This window comes from Manacus vitellinus, unplaced genomic scaffold (assembly GCF_001715985.3).
Source record: "Manacus vitellinus isolate BGI_N305 unplaced genomic scaffold, ASM171598v3 scaffold_24_pilon, whole genome shotgun sequence".
In the NCBI taxonomy this organism is placed as follows: Eukaryota; Metazoa; Chordata; class Aves; order Passeriformes; family Pipridae; genus Manacus; species Manacus vitellinus.
The window spans coordinates 2,236,183-2,254,705 of record NW_021939798.1 but is presented as its reverse complement, the minus strand read 5'-3'; the positions used below and the strand labels follow the sequence as shown (position 1 = coordinate 2,254,705).

The window sequence follows — 18,523 nt, the reverse complement described above, 5'->3', positions numbered from 1 at the left end:
TGACCCTTTAGGTGTGGGGGCTGTCCAGAGAAGCAACAAAGCTCCAGATATAAGAAATTTTGCACGTTCGTCTTTTAAGACAGACAAGGATGAATTGTTCCTTTCTCACTAGTTTTTGAGAAAGCACGAAGAGTTCCCAACACACCAAAGCCGTGCTTCCAGTTCCTTCTGCTTTCCCTCTGCTCCAAATGATGTTGCAAGTGAAATTCCACATCTGGGTCCTGCAAACCTTCGTCCGCCCCGCTCTGTCGTGGGCCGCCGTAAATCAGGGCCCTGGTGTTATTTCTTTTGATTAAATTCCCTCCTGATATTTGCCAGATTATTGGCACTAATGTAATTCTATTGGAGCAGAGAGTCTGCAGGATTTTATAGCCCGGCTGTAAAACAGCTCTGCACTTGAGGGAGAGGCTTTACACACTTTTTGATGAAAAGATGACAAATGATACACGTTATGAATGCACTTGTGCTGAGGCTGCCAGTGTAAACCCCTTGTGGAGGGGCAGGATTTGGCACCTGGAGAGGTCACATTCATTAGGACTCCATGTTTTGGTAAAAAATGGGATTGTCTGATTCCCTGGTGCTGCCACAGCTCCATGCCTGTGCAGAGCCTGGCAGGTTTTCCATCTGCACTGAAGTACTTAATGGGTTGTTCAAAACCCAAAAGGCACTCCCAGCCTACCTGCCCATCCTGCCTTGTAACCACAAAGGGTCAAGCCTTGACATTTTCATTTTGGAGGCAGTTTGGGTCAAAGCAGAGGGAAGGTGAGTGCCATCCCCATGGGCTCAGCCTCTGATCCTTGATTTCATGGGTGCAGATACAGGTTTTCTTCCCACCCAGCTGCAGGCCCTGAGTGGGGGGGACTAACACAGTGGAAGCCCTTTGGCTCCCGGTGCTGCCTGGCGAGGGGAGCAGAGCCTCTGGTGACAGGGACAGTGGGACGAGTCCCCGCCTCTCTCCACTGACTATAGAGGGAGCTGCGTGACCAGCTTAGAGCTGAGAGCTCATTCCCACGAGGCTGAAGCCAGGGGAGATGGAACCTCTCCTTGCTGCCCAGAGCCCCGCTGGGAATTTGGGGTGCAGAGGGCAGTGGGGATAAACCCCACCTTAGACAGTAGAGTCTGACAATGGGCTCCCTGCCATCAGTGTGCTGGTGTCCCACTGGTGTCCCATGGGCCATGTGCAGGACAGTGAGATTAGTCTGTCCGTGGTTTCAGTTGTGGTCAGCACCCCTACACCCTCAGGGATGTCCCTGCCATCGTGGTCCCCAGTCCACACCCAGGTGGAGGTTAGGCCAGCTCACAGCTAACACATCCCACACGTAGGGATGGCCTGGCTGGATCCCCTGCACCAGGGCTCCAGGGACAGCAGGGCCACCAGTGGTGACTCCTGACAGGGCTCCTGTCCCCAGCCTTTCCTAGTCTGCAGTGAGTACCTGCTCCCCAGGCACCCTCCCATCACTGCAGGGAGCCCATCCACGCAGGAGATGTGCCCTTGGCATCCACCTTAGACAAGGGTGAAGTGCAACCCAAGAGAGATGTTCCCCTCTCCAGAGCAACCTCATTTTGATGCCCATCTCCAGTCCAGCTCAGTTGTTGTTTCAAGGCAAAGTCCAAGGCAATACTTTCTAGGAATTCACACCAGTGAGTTGTCCTTAATTACCAAACTTCCTTCCCTTCCTTTTCTCCTTTTCTTCCTCTTTGAAGACCAGCTGGAGCTACTGTTCAGATGAGAGATGAGCCAACTCATAGTGCTGGTAGGGCTTGGGTCGAGCTCATGTGTCAGGGCTTGGTCATCTCTGAGAAATCACATCACTGGAGAAAGTCCAAATTCCAAGGCATCGATCTGCCAAGCGCAGACTTTCATTTCTCCACAGGACATGCCCTCCCACTGCCACGGGAACAGATTTCTAGCTGCTCTTCCATTCTGCATTTGTTAGTGGCTGTGCCTTAGTCACCCCCTTCCCCAAGGCCCCTCAAGTCTTTACATCGATATTACTCCAAGTGCCGAGAGCTGATTTATGGTTTCTACATCTAAAACTTGTCGTCAGCAACCCCCAGGCACACACAAATCAGTTGGGGAAGGTTTATGGAAGTGCAGCTTTGAGCTGTCCGTGCTCACGGGTCGCTATGGGGGGTGTCCTGGGGCAGCTCAGGAGTTCCAGAGACACTGCCACCAAGTGCCACCTCCTCTATGGCCCCCCCAGGACCCAGGGCAGAGCTGCACCATTCACCAACTTGGGCTGGGAGGGTCCCAGAGCAAAGAAGGGACATGAGTATTACAGAAACTCCTAAACTGGTTTGCATTTGTAATGTGAAAACATGGAAAAGGAGTGATTTTTTTTTTCTTTTTCAAATGAATAATGAAGCTCAACACAAGGCATCTACCTGGCCATTCCAGCTTTTTAAAATCCATACTTTTAATCATGTATGGTTCTCCATTTTAGTGCAAATTAGCTGGGATGAAGGTAAACTGCTTTTTGATCTTCCCAGAAATTCATCACTGATTTTTTCCTCTATCTTCCGATCAGGGCCACCTCCCACAACACAGCAAAGTTCAAACAGATATTTGCTTTCAGTGGAGGATATTTTAGGCAGTCCAGGATTGAAACCTGGATGCTTGGAGAGAGCAGAGAGGACCTCAGACCTCCCTCCCAGCCCCAGGGGCTGGCAGAGCACCAAGGGGCATTGCCACGAGTGAGGAGACTCTGCCACCCACATCCCAGATAAAAAAATGCATGTGCTGGGAGTCTCTGCTCTGCTACAATCTCTGGAAGTTGGCTTTCAAGGTCATTAACCAAAAAAACAAAAGAAAGAAAATTAAAAAAAAAATAAAAAGAAAAAAAAAGGAAAAAGAAGAGAGAGGGGTTTGTCTGTTTGCCTGTTGATAAGGTCAGAGCAAAATCACCTCCATGCCAAAAATTTCCCTGAGCTGCCGCTGTCTTCTGGCTCCAGGGAAGTCAAGAATTCCACATATTGCTCCCACCAGGCACTTTTGCTGTGGGATATGACTCCCCTGCCAGCCAGGACTCCTGGGACTGCTCTGGGCAGGCCCTGTGCACCTTGAAGGAGGGGACTGCTGCTTATCTGGACTCTGGTTCCCCTCCAAAGAACCACACTGGTACTTCCAGAGCCCTTTTCAGCAGAGTTCCCCTCTCTCCCAGGAATCTTTTGGACTTTGTTGCGTTGGTACAACTCCCTTGCATTTAAAGGTAAATTTGAAACAAACCTGGTTTAGGGAAGGGGAGGTGAGGAAGGGACTTTTGACATCTTCAGATGGGCTGGGAAAACATGTGGACATAACCAGGACACCAGTTCATGGGTCAGGGGCCTGACCTGCTGCACAGACCCCGGAGTGGGGCTCTGCTGTCTCCACTTGGCATTCCCAGCCCAGCCAGGAGCTCCTGCTCCCAGGGGAGATGCACTCAGGGCCCCAGCACGTTCTGTGTGTCACAGCCCTGGGAATGCTCTGTCAAACCAGGACCCCAAACACCACCCCCCAGGAGAGGGACACCCCCAGGTGAGCTGGGTTAGAGATCCACCTCCACCTGCATCGCTTTTGGTACGGGAGGGGAGGAACAGCCCAGGGAAGGGATGAGCTGAAAAAGGGAAAGAGGAAAGGGTAAAAGCCATGGCAGAACCTGCCAGCACTGTGTGGGGCTTGCAGGGTTCAGGGAAAGACACTCTGCTGACTCCAGGGAACCAAAAGGTGTGATGAGGAGGATGGAGATGGAGGAGGCTCCTCCAGAGACCCTCAGAAGGACCTTGAGTCTCCACTGCAGCCTAGAAATCACCCCCCAGCACCTTCAGAGGGGAGATATAGCTGACAGCTGAGTCCCAAATCCATGTTAGGCACTTGGATGATCCAGCTGAATCGGAAAATGTAGATAGTTGATTCCCTGACAGGAGCTAGCTCTGCATTCCTGAAAAATCACATCCTGGCAATGCTGGTGCCCAAAAGGAGTTTTATTGGCTAAACTGGGGGCCAACCATCTTCAAAACTGTGGCTTGGGTTTGGTTTTCCAGCAGAGATACATCCAGAAGCAATCCTGGAGGGCAGGTTTGGACTGTGGTTTTTCAGAAGTGATGGCATGTGACACAAGAGAGGGGAATTTGCACCCTAATTAAGAAATAAAACCAGACTAAACCCCAGTTCTCCATAAGTCTCAGACTATGAACAAAAGTTGCTAAATTCACTTGCATAGCCAGACTTCTGCATATCTCCAAGACAGAGGAAAGACAAGGAATAATTTGCCTTCTCCACAAGTGTTTTCAAACTGTTGAGATAATTTCCTGCTTCAGACCAGTTCTCCAGACTGGAAAGTCCTCCAGGCTCTCAGATCCTGAGAATTAAACCAAAGCTCTGTCCTGATCATCCACACACTCTGGTTTTCAGCATTGTAAAACAAAAAGGCTTTTTTTTCTGGTGGAAAAGGATTTATTTTCCACTTAAACATAGGCTTCTTGGAGCATTACAAATTAGTGACTGGGATTTGTGCCCCGAGAGCTCTCATTGCCATTTTCCCCTGCACTTGAGGTGTTGGGGGCTCTCCTCACTGTGGATACTTCAGTGTCCCATAAGGGCCATGCACACGGAAGGGATTCCCCTCTGCAGAGCTTTTCCTAGAGTTTCTCTCTCATCTTCTCCACTGCCTTTTTTTCCTGAGGCTTGTGGCAACCTCATTATCTCTGAAACTTTTGCTCTGCTGCCAGATTTGACTGAAACACTGTTAGTGGGAGAATACACTTGTAGGAACTTCATTTCCTCAGAAGCCATGCTAAAAACACATCAGGAGGAGAAAAGATGTGCCTTTTTTTCCCCCCTCAAAATTAGTATTTTCTAACACTCTTTCCCCTGCAATGTCTCCCACGAAAGCAGGATGAGCTGTATTTTGCTTTGGAGTCATGTGCCCCACTAAGCTGCTCTTTGCCTGGCCAGAGCTTTCCCTGCAGGTCTTAGACCAGACTTGACATCTTTTGATGGAAAAACAAAAGGGATAACATCCTCCATGACAAAACCCAAGCCCTGCCAGCAAAGCAGGGAGAAGCAAGCCCCGATGCTTCATCCCGGGGTGTCTCAGCATCCCTGGCTGAGAATCACCCAAAAGCCGGAGCTCCCAGATGATGGGGGGAATCTCTAGCAACTTTTTTAACGAGGGAATTTTCGAGCATTTTGGAGAGTGCTGCCATAATTGTCTTATTGTCTGTATCTCTAATGCCTGCCCATAGTGTGCCTGCCCAAAAAGTGGATTTATTGCCGTGGTTCAAAGCCCCCTCCGGATTAGCGGCGACTCCTGCTCAGTGGAGGCTTTGTGGGCCCGTCTGTTCCTTGTTATGGAGAAGACAAAGACAAGGTCTAATCTGTGAAATTTGGCCCAAACTGCAGGGCGCCAGGGCCCTTGGCTTCCCCGGGTGCCAGTTCAGGAGGAAGAAATGGGAGAGCCCTGAGAAGCGGCGCAGGAGGAGGGACGCTGTGGAACACCAAGAGATTATTTGGCTTCGCCCGATAAAAGGAGGAATTCATGTTCTGCTGGCAAGGAACCTTTAAATCTCCAAGAGAATGTGCTGAGGGACATTGTGCATGAACATGATCCTTTGGAGAGCTAAATCCAGTTCACAATATCGCAGACAAGCCGACGATCTCCTTGCAAAGCAGTTAATAGTTAATATTTAAAGTCATTATTAGTATTCAGGGTTAACACAGAGACATTTCAACCTCTGCTTCTGGTTAAGCAAACTGGCTGGGGCCAGACTGGGTGGGTGCACAATAAATACCACAGTTTCTCTTCCCCATGACATAAATCTGTGGGATTTGCAGGACGTGCTGCCCGTGGTGGAGATGCTCTGGCAGTGGCTGTGGTCTCCCCCATCCCCACAGGGTGCTGCCCTCAGAGCCAGCACCACTCAGGTGCACAGAGAGCAGACCAGATTTTCCTCATCCATGGACAAAAAACTGGGATAGGTCTCCAGAGGAAGGAGAGCTGCTTGTTTTGAATCGATTCCCCAAAGACAGGAGCCAAAGCAAATCTCCTAAAATAGCCTGCCCAGGTCAGGACTTGGTGACAGTTTCAAGGGGTCATCTCTGGGATGGATTATGGATACCATGGGAGAGCTGGACCCACCCAAGGAGTTCTCACACCTTGCATTCCCTGGGCAGATATGTCCAGAGGAACCAGGATCTCAGTATGCAAGTTACTAAAGACAGTGGAGCAGGAAAAAAATAACTCTACAACAACAAGAACAAAAAGCTCATTTAAGTAATAATATTGGAACCACACCTTTAAATACTAAAGCATAAGGCTGAGATATGGTTACTGCACCAGGTTGTGTTATTGAGGCAACAGGCAAATTTGAGCTGTTTTGACATTTCGGTGTTTAAAATACTGCTGGAATCCAAGAGAAGGGGTTTGAAAGAAATCTGGGTTTGGGGCATTTTTTTTTTCCGACAGAAATTTTCTGCAGCCACATTTTTCACTCCCATTGAAGTCTTCAGAGGAGAGAAGAAAAGCAACCACAGGGAAGCAATTTTTGGCCGTGATTCTGGAAAAGCATTTTAAAGCGTGGGCAAACATAAACGTGCACCTAAGGCATCTGGGCTATATGACACATGAATTCATACTTAAAATTAATGTGATTTCTCAGTATAGGGAACTTCATCAGTGACCATTGTAAATTAAGGTGTTTCTTTCCAGTCTGATGCACTGTTGGGTCACTGCTCAGTACAGAGGTCACGCTTTGGGCAGTTGGATCTGGAAGCCCTGTGAGGTGTGTGATCATGGCAGATCCAGTGTGACAAGAGGAAATCTGCACACCTTGTAGAATCAAAGCCTTTCTTCTCAGTCAAAAAGATTTTTTGTCATTCTGAAAGCATCTCAAAGACACAGCTTCCCTGAAAGCAGGAAGATGTTAATTCTCCAAAAATGCAGGCCTTTTCAGGTACCTTCTCAATAAAGGTCACACTTGAGGAGAGCTAAGCCTGGAGATTTATCCCTCTGTTTACCTTTCAACACACGTGTGTGGGGGAAGATTAGCAGCTGAGAATACCTCCGACCAAAATTCAGAGGAGGAAAAATATTTGCACTTTTGTCATGCTATTTGTCAGCCTTCAGCGGGGCAGAGACACCCCGGCAAGTTCAACCACTTTCCCAGGGTGTTTTGCATCCTTCCATGAAAGGCCCTAAGATTTGCTTGCAGGTATTTTTTCGTCCCAAACCTCGGCTGAGGCACAGAAATGTGTCCCTGCCTGTGCTCGGGCTGGTGATGCTCTGCCTCAGCAGGTTTGTACATATAATAGTGGCTTGTCTTGGAAGCTCCAGACAGAGATATAAAACTCCAAGACAGCCAGTTCTGCAAGAGCTTGGCCCCAGGGGAAATCTCCTCCTAACTGCAGGCAGTTAGTAGCTGGCTTGGAGTGCTTATATCCGTATATATATTAATCCCAGCTAATGTAACTACAGATGTTCTCATTCATAGCCCTATCTAATCCTGTTGGGCCCTTGCCATGGTGTCTCGTAGCATGAGTTCTACGAGTTAATTACGTGCAGTGCAAAGAAGCATTTCCTTTTATCATTGAAAAAGGTTGCCTTTTAAACGCCTTGAATGTCCCTTTGTCCCCGTGTTTTAAGGACCAGTGAAGAGGAGCACCTGTCTGACCTTCCCGGTGCTCAGCGTTGCTTGGCACCCCTCCATCGTCTCTTGGCAAGGCATCCCTAATCTTTTCCGTCCTCAGATGGGTGCCTCTCCCTGCCTTTCACTGCAGTTCCCCAGCTGAGGATTGATTTCTATAGTGCCACGATATTACACATTCACTGTTACTCTCTACCCCTTTCATAACACAACCTCCCATCTTGTGGCTCTTCTGAGCTCCGTTGCAATCAGCCAGATGTTTCATTGACTCCTAGATCTTTTCCTGGAGTGGTTGCAGTTAATTGGGACCCTTCAGTGTGTATGAGCCATCCTGTTCCCTCCTTCCAATTATGCAGCCTTCTGTGCACCGGATTTTGGCTGCTATCCCCTCATCCATTCGGCCAGTTTGGGTCTGTCTCGCAGAAGACCAACACATCTGGACTAGCCAAGTTGCACGGGGTCACCTAGAAATGCTTTTAGCTCCCTGCTTTCCACTCCATGATTACTTTATAAGAAAAATCAGCTTTTATGGGCCGAGGCACCCCCACTGCTACCATCAGTGCCCATTAAAACCTCACCATAGATTCCTGCTCCTTGTTTCCTCCTCCACAGCCATGTTTTCGAGCAGCAAATAATTTCATTTTTCCCTAGAAATTCCTGATCATTTCTGCCACATCAAAGATTTTTCTTTAAGATTTTCTGAAAGAACTAAATCCTGATGGTTATTTCCTTCCCCCAGTGCTCTGTGGACTAACAGACTGCAGACCTCCTGTTTTCTTGCACCGACATAATTCCTCTTTGCTCCTCTCTCATCTCATTGCACCCTTGCACCGTGGGGTGATCCTTTCAAGCAAGGCATGAGGATACAGTAGAAAAATAACTTCTTATCCCCCTTATAATCCCCAGTCATGTCCCAGATACCCTCCTTTCCTGATCAGTGAGCTTTCCTCAGCCCTGGGGCCCCAAGGGCTCTGCTCAGTGCAGGGCACTGCTGACCCTCTGCATCGTGGTGGGTGATGGACAGATCCTTGCACTCAGGGAAGTTGAGGCCTGAAAAGCCGTTTTGTGAGTCCAAAGGTGCCCATCAGGAAGGTCATGGGATGCCAAAGGGGGCGTTGGCAGCAATCACACCCCCACTGTGACTCTACTGCAGTCTTTCCTCAATTTGGCGTTACAGCCCAAAGGAATTTGAACCGTACTAGAAAAATCAGCATCAAGCACCAGCAGCCCAGCCACTCCACGGCTGGGGAAGGAGAAGAGCCTGTAATTGCTGGCTGCAAGTGTTTGCACTGGCCAGGGAACTGCAAATTACCTTTAATTGCTCCTAATTGCTGGCGCTGGTTCAGTTTCTCTAGGACAGGGACGGCAAATACACATCTGCAGACACCGCCTAGACCACCTCCTGCCTCCCTGCCCTCGAGGGCTGAGTTGCTGCTGATTCAGAGAGTTTTCTGGAAGATAGACAAGTCAGAGCGGGGTCAGGCTCTGGAGGAGCCGGAGTGCTCTGCCCGGGGCAGCGGTCCCGGACACGCAGGGTCCTGTGCCCCAACCTAAAGTTGGGGACTGGTGACACAAAGCACATCCCTCCACCCAGAGGGGATTTACCCCACCGTGTGTCAGCATGAGCTGTCAGAGATCAGCCAGGGCTTTGTCCTGGTGACGTCCTGGTGAGTCCCAGCTCCTCCATGACTTGCCTACTCTGCAACCTTGGGCACATCACACGTGCCCGTGGGGACACGGGTGACACTTGTGTGCAGAGCCCTCACAGGAGCCCAGACTGGGGAGAGAGGAGACAACCTCAGACAGATAGGGCTGTAAAAATAACCCAGCAGCTCCGGACGAGCTGTGCCGAGGCATTACCTCATGAGGGAAGGAAGCAGCAGCATCGCTATTTATTTATGTGGTGTCCAGAGGAGCGCTCTGTGCTCTGCAGCCCGGCCTCCAAGAGCCTGATTCTGTAAATCTTACTCATCACCAAGGCTTTTTTCCCTCCCTTTCCCTCTCTCGTCCAAGCAGTCCCACTGAAATCGGTGCAATCCGCTCACATGGGGGAGGATTACTCACAGGATGGGGGTTTGCAGGCGATGCCTGAAACCAGCGCGCAGCCCCAGAGGGGACGCCTGAAACATGAGGCATGTTCCTCCCCATCCTCCTGCCCTTTGCCTCTTCTTGTGTAACCCTTCCCTGATTTGCTTATTTTTGTATTAACTCCTGCCTCTCTGCTCTTCTTTAACTCTTTTCTGCCCTGGCTCTTCTTCACTCTTTCACTTAATGTGTTTTTATTTCCTCTCCCCCAGCCTTGTCAAAGCCATCCCCTGGGGCTGCAATGGGCAGGTTTTCCCACCTAAACATCCCTCTGCTCTCCGAGCTCATCACCAGACACACTCATTTCATGTTGAAAGTTTTTCAATCAAAATTAAGTTTAGAAAAGCAAATTTTCTGCTGTGGGCAGCAAGCAGCAAGCAGGGACAGCTCACAGCAGGGGAGAGAGCAGGACCCTTAACCAAAAAAAACCAAATCAGAAGTGTTAGGAAAAGAGGAGAAAAGAAGCAAAAGCGTTGTTGGTTTCTTGAAGGGTTTTTTTCCCCTTGCATGTGAAAAAATCATCAGGTTTTGGCAAGGCTCCATCTCTTCCCACTCAAGACTGGTGGAGTCAGGGATGGCAGCAGTTTGTTGGTGCTCTGGGAAGGGCTGCACAGGGATGGGATGTCCCACACAGGGAGAAGGGGAAATCCTGGTGCAAGGAGGCCAGAGGCACTATCCAAACCCTGCTGGGAGGGGGGTCAAACTGGGAGCTGCTGGTACAGGGAAGCTGGAGCAGGATCGTGCTGGGATGGGTTGGAGGGAAGCTCCAGCCAAACATCAAAGCTTGGACACCCAACACAGATGAATGTGGGATGTGATTTGTTGTCCCCAGATGAGGCAGATTTAGGGTGTCTCAGAGCTGAGGGGTTGCAAGACAAACCAAGAGTCACTGCAGGGTCCAGAACAAACCCTCATGGGAGTGGTATGCCCAGTTTGGGGGATCTGGGGGTGTTTTAAGCCACTGGAGCCCATGGAGAAACTCATACTGGTCCTGACCCACAGACCAGCTCCCTCCAGATTTTGGGCAGTGGGACACATTTTCCCCCAAACCCCCTTTCTAGCATGTAGCTCCCCTGAGGGGCAGAAGGAGAGCAGGATCAGTGCTCCCCTGGGAGGGATTTGGCTGGCTCCTTCTTGAGGATGCTGCAGAAGAAAAGGAAAGCTTTCCTGCCTCTCCCTGCCACTGCTCAGCAGGGGCAGACCACAGTCTGGCACGGTGCTTGCAGCTCTTAGAAATCAGGGCTGTTAACAAATGTGCGAGGCCGTAATCCTTTTGGAGCAGCGATGATAACAAGCCCTGATGCCTTTTTTTTTTTTGGTTTTTTTTTGGCTTTTTTCTTTTTTTTTTTTTTTTTTAACCAAACAGCTGCGCCGGTAAGTCCCACTGTGGGAAATGAGATGGTGAATGTTTTCAAGTGCAGTATTTACATCCCCTGCCAAACCCTTCACATCTGCCCAGCTCTGCCGTCAAGCCTCCATCCATCTGGCCGGGAACAGCAGGTCCTCCAGCCTGCCTGCATCCCACAAGGGCATTTCCTTCCTGCTCCCTCAGTGCCAGCTGCCAGGGATGCTGCTCAGCAGGGAAGGGCTCGAGCAAAAGCACTGAAAGGAGGAGGGTGGCTGGTTTGGTTTTTCTTGTAGTGCACGTGAAACGAATTCCCAACATCTCTGAAAGCACTCGCTCCCTGCCTGAGATCTCATGTGCTGAAGGGGCAATGAAACACTCCTGGGTTTTGTCCCTCTTCCTTACAGTCCTGCCACTGCTCCTGGGAGCCTGAGGGCGCTTGAAGCTGCTGGGGTGGGGGCAGTGGGTGCTGCTTTGCCTGCTCCCCTCCTCTTTGAGTGCTGCAGACTCTTGATCACAGCACTCACGGATAAGGCAGTTGTGTTTCCTCTCAGGCACACGCTGTGACTCTTGGGGATGGGCCTGTGCAGGGCTAAGAGTTGGCCTCGATGATCCCTTCCAGCTCGGTGTACTCTGTGATTCTGTGCCCACGGGTGGGTGTCCCCACACTGTGATTCTGTGCCCACGGGTGGGTGTCCCCACGCTGTGATTCTGTGCCCACGGGTGGGTGTCCCCACGCTGTGATTCTGTGCCCACGGGTGGGTGTCCCCACGCTGCCTCCCCAGGGCTGTGCAGCACCTGAGACATCCTGGCTGCGTTTCCATCCCCGCAGCGGGATGGGCTGTGGCAGGGCCACCCTCTCTCCGGTGCCATCCCCTCTGTGCCCAAGGGCCTCCACACCCCCTCTGCCAAATGCCACCTCCGTTGCGGTCGCTGGCTGGGTGGGATGTTTGCCGGCGGCAGGAAAGGTGGAGCCACGCCGGGATTGCTCCCCGGCGATGCCACAACGTCGCCTGCGCCCGCTCTGCTCTCCCCTGACCCTCTTGTTGTGTGTTCCCCCCACAGAGTGCGATTGCCATCCCGTGGGTGCCGCCGGCCAAACCTGTAACCAAACCACGGGCCAGTGTCCCTGCAAGGACGGGGTCACCGGCATCACCTGCAACCGCTGCGCCAAGGGCTACCAGCAGAGCCGCTCTCCCATCGCCCCCTGCATAAGTAGGTGGATCGCTCTTTCAGTGTCTGTAGATTAGAGATATTAACCCTTAGAAACCCGCAGGAGCCACTGCCCGCGTTGGGAGGCTGCTTAACCCTGTCACGACCGTGCCAGCGGGCAGTGCTCGGGGCATGGAGCTGCCTGGGTTCCCCTCCCATCCCCACAGGAGGGAACATAGCCCAGGATCCAGCACTGGCTTCCAAACAGCTCATCTGCCTCATTGGCTGGGCTGTGTGGGTGCAGTTACAGACCAGTTTGATGGTAATTTGGTTTTGCTTCAGGAGCAAAGGTGCCTCAAGAGCACATTTATTTTTGGGTACCACATCAGGTCTGGATGCTACAGTAGATCCCTACAAACAGGATTTTCTCTCCAAAAACAGGTTGTGCTGCACTGGCACAGAGCTCAGATCAGAGGAGCTGCTGGTTTGGTGAAGTTGCCATCACAGTAACACAGTGATAGCACCTGGGTTGCTAAAGGGGATCTTGCACTCACACAACCCTCCCAGAAACAGAGGCTGTTTTATTGTTTGCTTCCTTGGGCTTGCTTTTCAATTTGCCTTCCCAAGGCTGCTCTCCTCCTCTGCTCTTCAAACAACAGCAGGGAGCACCCTGGTACAGGTACAGCTCCCAAAGTGTCTCCACTGCAGCATTTGCTCTGCAAACACCCAGATCCCCACTCAGCCCCTGCTGAGCTCTCACTGCCCAGGCAAAGTGAGCTTTAGCCTGGTGCTCCTCTCTGCTGCCTGTTGGGTTTGCTGCTGTTGGATCATTCAGTGGCTCATGCACCTTGTGAGACATCTCCCCCCACCCTAACGAAAGGAAGCATCAAAATTAGTGTGCCTGGGATGGGCTGGGAAGGAGGAACTGCTCCCCTCAAGGGTGATTCCTTGCTCCTAAGAGGGGAAAAAGGCCCAACAAGAAAAGTGAAGGTTGAAAAAAGTCTTTCCTGGGAACCCAGAGTCTGCTCCTGCTCTGTCCCCCCCCAGCATCTCCTTCTCAGCATGGCCATTGCTGAATTATGGGGAAGATACCCTTTGTCCACCTTCTCCTGCTGAAGAAAACATGCATTCTGGGATGGGTTTTGGTCACTTGAGATTCATTTTTCCCCATGTTGCAATGGGACAGCAAGAGCTCAAACTAGATGCTTATTTCTCCAAGCCCTCCAGTCGTGGCTCCAGGCTGTGCTGCAGCAAGTATGCACAAAGGTTTATCATCAGCCATTCCCCAGGGCCATGGCAAATCAGAGAGTAAATTGTTCCTTGCATCAGCTCCCTTGGGATTTGTTGCACTAAATAAAGACAGACACAGGATTTCAACATGACCCATCCAGGGGTTTGGAGCCGGGCTGTGCTCACACAGCTCCCGACCCTGCGTGCTCAAGGCTGGTGTGAGCCTGGCAGGGCTGCCCTGCCTGGCCCTGCCACCTGACCACCACCCAGCACCCATGGGAGCCACTTACTTCTGTGTCACTGCAAAACATCCTTGCCTAGGGATGTTTTGCTGAAAATGCTTTCCAAGCCAGGCTCTGGCCTGGCCGTCAAGCCCACGTGCAGTTGTTGGGAGCTGGATCTGCACATAGGACTCTAAAGCAATTCAAGTGAAGATATGAGCAACTCACAATTCCCTCATCCCAGAAAAACCCAAACCAGGACATTTTCATCCTTGAAAAATGTCAGTCAGCATATCCCACACGTGGGAGGGGATGGAGTTCACACGTATTTGATCTGTGTGTAGTGGGGGGCTCCATCCCTGCCCACGCTGCTCTCCCACTGCCACAGGCTCACTGCCACTGGCAAGGGGCTGCCACCTTGCCTGCAAGGGCACAGTTACTCTCTGATTTACCACTGCTTATATTTTCCCTGTTCCAGAGACTTACAATCATGCAAAAAACGCCTCATGGGGAATGAACAAGACCCCAGTAGGGTCTGTCTGCACTGCAGGCAGGAGTACCCACCCAGCCTTTTGGGATGGCTGTGCTGGCTGTCCATGTGCTTCCTGACTATGTACCATGTCTTTCACATGGGCTGTGCCTGTGTTTAATTTCATGAGAGTGAATGACTTGAAAAAATCATCTAATGCTAATTGGGCTGCACCCCTATGAGCTGCTGTCACCACAATGCAGACTGACCCCAGCAAACCCTGCCTTCGTGGCCAGGTGTGTTCCCAAGAGCACAAGTGGAAGGAGGCAAATGCTGACCCCCAGCTCATGCCTAAATTCCACTTTCAAACTGGGCTGGTGGGGAGTTCCCCCACCAGGATTACCAGGAATGCACAGAAATTGCATCATTATGCCCTGAATGTGTGAAGGATGTCTGTGATGAGAGCTATGTATGTGCTCTGGGAAAGGAGAGCACCCTGCAAAGCTGGGGCCATCCCTCCATCCACAGCCCATCCCTTGAATTTCAACAAACACAGCCAGGCGTGGGCACGAATATCCCGAATATCATGTGGTTTTTGCTCTGCAAAGCTGGTCCCAAATCAAAACCAGGGACCAGTGCATTGACACCAGATATGTTTGGTTTTCCCTTAAATGTGTGAGGTAACACTTGCATCCCTGCAGAGAGATGCAATGCTTTACCTGCACCCTCTCTCACAGGAGAGGAGTGCTCACACTGCCTCAGGTGTGGGTGGAGACAGCAGCTGGAAGGGACAGCCCTGGGACAGGGAGAGGCAGCAGCATTCCCACTGCCTGCAGGGGCTGGGCACAGTGCAGCCCGCAGCCACAAGCCAAAATGTTTTGTTAAAAACCCCCTTTCCCACACCCTCCAGGGAGGCCTGACTCCCCAGTAGCTATGGTCCTGGTGCGCTGCTCTCTGGGGCTCTTGCAATGCTCCTTGCTGGAGGACATCGTTGGGAAACCCTCCGTGCTGGTAGACATGGCTGGGGAGGGAACATGCAGTGTGTGCAGGGGCCAGGCTCTCTGGGGTTTGGAATAATTCCTCCTTCTTTTCTGTCCCCTCTGCTCCTGCCTCCTCGCTGTCCCGCGCAGAGATCCCCGCCGCGCCCCCCACCACGGCCGCCAGCAGCACGGAGGAGCCCGCAGGTACGTTCTCTCTTCTTTTGAAGCACTGTGATGCTAAAAGTCTTCTGAGCAACCCCCTCCCTTGAACGAAGTTCCATTGAATACATAAATTCTGGTCTTTGTACCGGGACAAGTGGTTTCCTTTTACGCCCAAGCGTCTGAGTGTTCGAAACAGCTGTGCAGCATCCTGAGAGACGGGTGTTCCTCAGAGCATGTGGGAGTGTAGAGAAGGTGGAGGGAGGTTTTTCCAGAGGTTCTAAATCCATAAGCACACAGGGTGGAACCTAATGTGTGGTTCCACTCAATGTGGAACCAACACTTGATGGAAAAGGGGTAAGGATTTGAAACCACCTCTGGTTGATTATAAAGTTTCGTGGTTACCTTCTCAGAAGGATGAGAACAGTTCCAAGGAGATTTTCTGGTGGAGAAGGACTGGAGAACCAAAAATCCTCCAAAAGGGAAAAAATACCTAATCATTGCTTACTGCTGTATAGGAGCATTCCTGTTGTATTCCTAGATCTGTGCATTCCTTGTGCCAGGCAATCTCGAGTGCTGATGTGACCTGTGTGTGTTATAACAGTGTGTCTCATGTCTGGGTCTGAGCAGGGGATGATGGCAGGAGCCAGAGAGTCCCAGGAAAGGGTGACTTGTCCCACTGCCTGCAGATTCCTGGGGTATTTGAGCAGCGCCACAGCTGTGAAGGACACGAGGTGTAAAGGCTGTTTACTTTTGCCTCAGCAGTGTAGGAGGGTTCATAAATTTAGGAGTTTGTACTAAAAGTGATGGACGCCACCTTGAATTGAACTCTGAGCCGAGGCTCGTCCCGTGGCAAGGGTTGTCACACGGGCTGTGTGTGTTGCTGTGTGCTCAGGAGCTCTCCCAGGGTGGGGAACCCAGGGAGCAAAGGGACAAGGTCTTAGGTCACCAGTGTCATGGCAAGGTAAATCCCAGGGTGTTCCATGGGACTGATTTAAAGGACAAGTCCTGCTACGTATAAATGCAGAAGCAGCAACTCTGTGTTTCAGTATCAGGCTGGTCCGGGCAAGAATGATCTCCCAGCCTTGGGTTGTGCCTGTTGTTTCCCGTGTGCTTCTGGAAGTGTTCCCTCCAAGCTGCAGGGCTGGAAGGAGCCTGAAGACACCCCAAGGGCTGCCCCAGGCAGCTCCCTCCAGCCCAGCCCTGCTGAGCAGCCCTTTGGGTGCTTTGCCTTAGACACTGGGTGCCAGCATGAGGTGTGCTGTTTGGGGAGTCCCTACAAAACAAGGTGTTGGGTTATCAGGAACAGGGACCATCACACTTAAGCTGAAGCCAAGCAGGAGCAGGTCTTCTCCTCCTTACAACACTGTTTCCTGGCAATACCAGCCTCTGTTACCCAACTCCACCAGGAGAAATCTTCTTCCTCAGGTCCTCAGGAGCTTACTCGTATGCTATAGTGCAGCTCACCATCTTCTTTCAGCCACACAGAGCCCCTCCCCACAGCTCCTGTTAGCCCCTCTATCTTGTCCTGGTTGTAAGGGGACTTGGTGTGGGGATGTCCCCACCTTGGCCACCTGTGGGCTCCATGCAGGTACCAACACAGCTGGGGAAACAACTCCTTCCGTGACCCCCCCCACTGCCCTGGGCAAACGCCAGCTGGGGCAGCTGCATTTGGCCATCCCAAATCCCCACGTGCCACCTTGATTGGCCACAGCCCTTGTCAGTGCCTGCCCTGATGTGCTGTGGCAGTGTGACCTGTAGGAGCCCCAGGCTGCGAGTCAGGGCCACCAGCTCAGCACCAGGCACTGTGTGGGGTGGGCTGGGCAGGACTGGGGCTGGTGCCCCCCTGGCCCCTCAGCGGGGTCAGGACAAGCATGGAGCCTGCAGCAATTGGACCCTTGAGCAGGATAAGGGGATGCACAACCCATTTTAGGCACAAAATGGGGACACTTTGATGAGGAGCAGGTCCCTGTGCAACTAGTGGGGAGAGCCAGGTGCTCCCTGCCAGTCCTGCATCTCCCTGAATGCCAGCAGGGATGGCTGCAGGGATCAGAGACAGGTCGGTCAGGAGGTGCCCCTCACCTTAGACCAAGGCTTTGGGTAGGTGACTGCAGGGTTTTCCAGCCTTTCTCCAAAGCCACCTTCTCTCCCTGGTGCTGCTGGCAGGGCTGCACCCCCTGGTCCTGACCCCCCACAGCCCCTGGCAGCAAACAGCTCCACTGGGGAAGGAGTGAGACCCACAGCTCTGCATCCTCTTTGTGAGGAAAGGGGTTATTTAGGGATCTGCCCAAGCCCAGCTGAATTGCCATTGAGCCACTAACTGAGAACATCTCAGCAGGGTCAGAGACACCTCCCTTCAGCAGAGGAACCCTTGCTGGAGGCTGGGAAAAGGTTATCCATGGGGGCATCCTGACAGCCTGCAAGCCATGAGCAATGACTTGACAACACTTCTTGGATCCCTGTGTCACTGGAGGGCTGGATCTCCCCACTCCCTGCCCAGAAGGGTGACCAGGGACCAGCCCAGCTCACCAGGAGCCACTTGTCCTGCCTCCTCATGAAAGCTGAGCCAAGCTGAGCAATCTGACGGGCCCAGCACCCCATCATAATTCTACTCACAGTGATTTTATTGGACTTTTTAAGCACCGTTTTGTCCAAGGAGCTTGAACCGTCCACATTTCATCCCTTCCCCTTGAGGGGAGCATCTGACTGTGCTGTGCCTTGGCAACCCTCAGCCCCCCCCATCCTGTAGAATTCTGCTGAACTTTGTGGGGGTTCTTAGCACATCCTTAAATCAGTGTGTCTGCAAGCCAGAGCTCCTGTGCTGTGGGAGCAAAAGGGTTACAGAGATGGAGAAGGTAAATAGTGAGAGATTTTGGATGCAGCCAGTTCTGGGAGAGATGCTGCTTTATTTCCTTTGCTCAAAGCTGCAGGGGACAGAAAGCACCACCCTGGCCAAGAGCTGAGGGAGCATCACTCCACTGGGAGCCAACGAGGGGCACATTGCAGAAGATCATGGGCCAAACCTGGCCTTGGTACAAGGGGTGGGACAACATCAGCTTTGGTGTGGGGGGTCCTGCCTGGCTCTGCTTAGCTCTCAGAGGTCCCAATCAATTTGGGAAAACAGTCCAAAACTGAATTGTTTAGATGAAATCCATTCATGCTCTCCCACTCCGGGAGATTGGAGGATGAGGAGGGGGTGCTCCTCACTTTTGCAGCCTTTCTGAGGCAAGAAAGTGCTACCACCCCATCCTTCTCTGGT

At 51.8% G+C, this 18,523-nt stretch overlaps 1 protein-coding gene across 1 annotated transcript in view; it reads left to right on the top strand.

Annotated features, from left to right (window-relative positions):
- The window catches only part of NTN1 (netrin 1), a 45,719-nt gene that overhangs the window by 4,856 nt on the left and 22,340 nt on the right, over positions 1-18,523 (top strand). The window contains exons 4-5 of the mRNA XM_029960055.1: positions 12,119-12,268; positions 15,256-15,309. Coding sequence (XP_029815915.1) covers positions 12,119-12,268; positions 15,256-15,309 — 204 coding nt within the window. The remainder of the gene's footprint in view (positions 1-12,118; positions 12,269-15,255; positions 15,310-18,523) is intronic.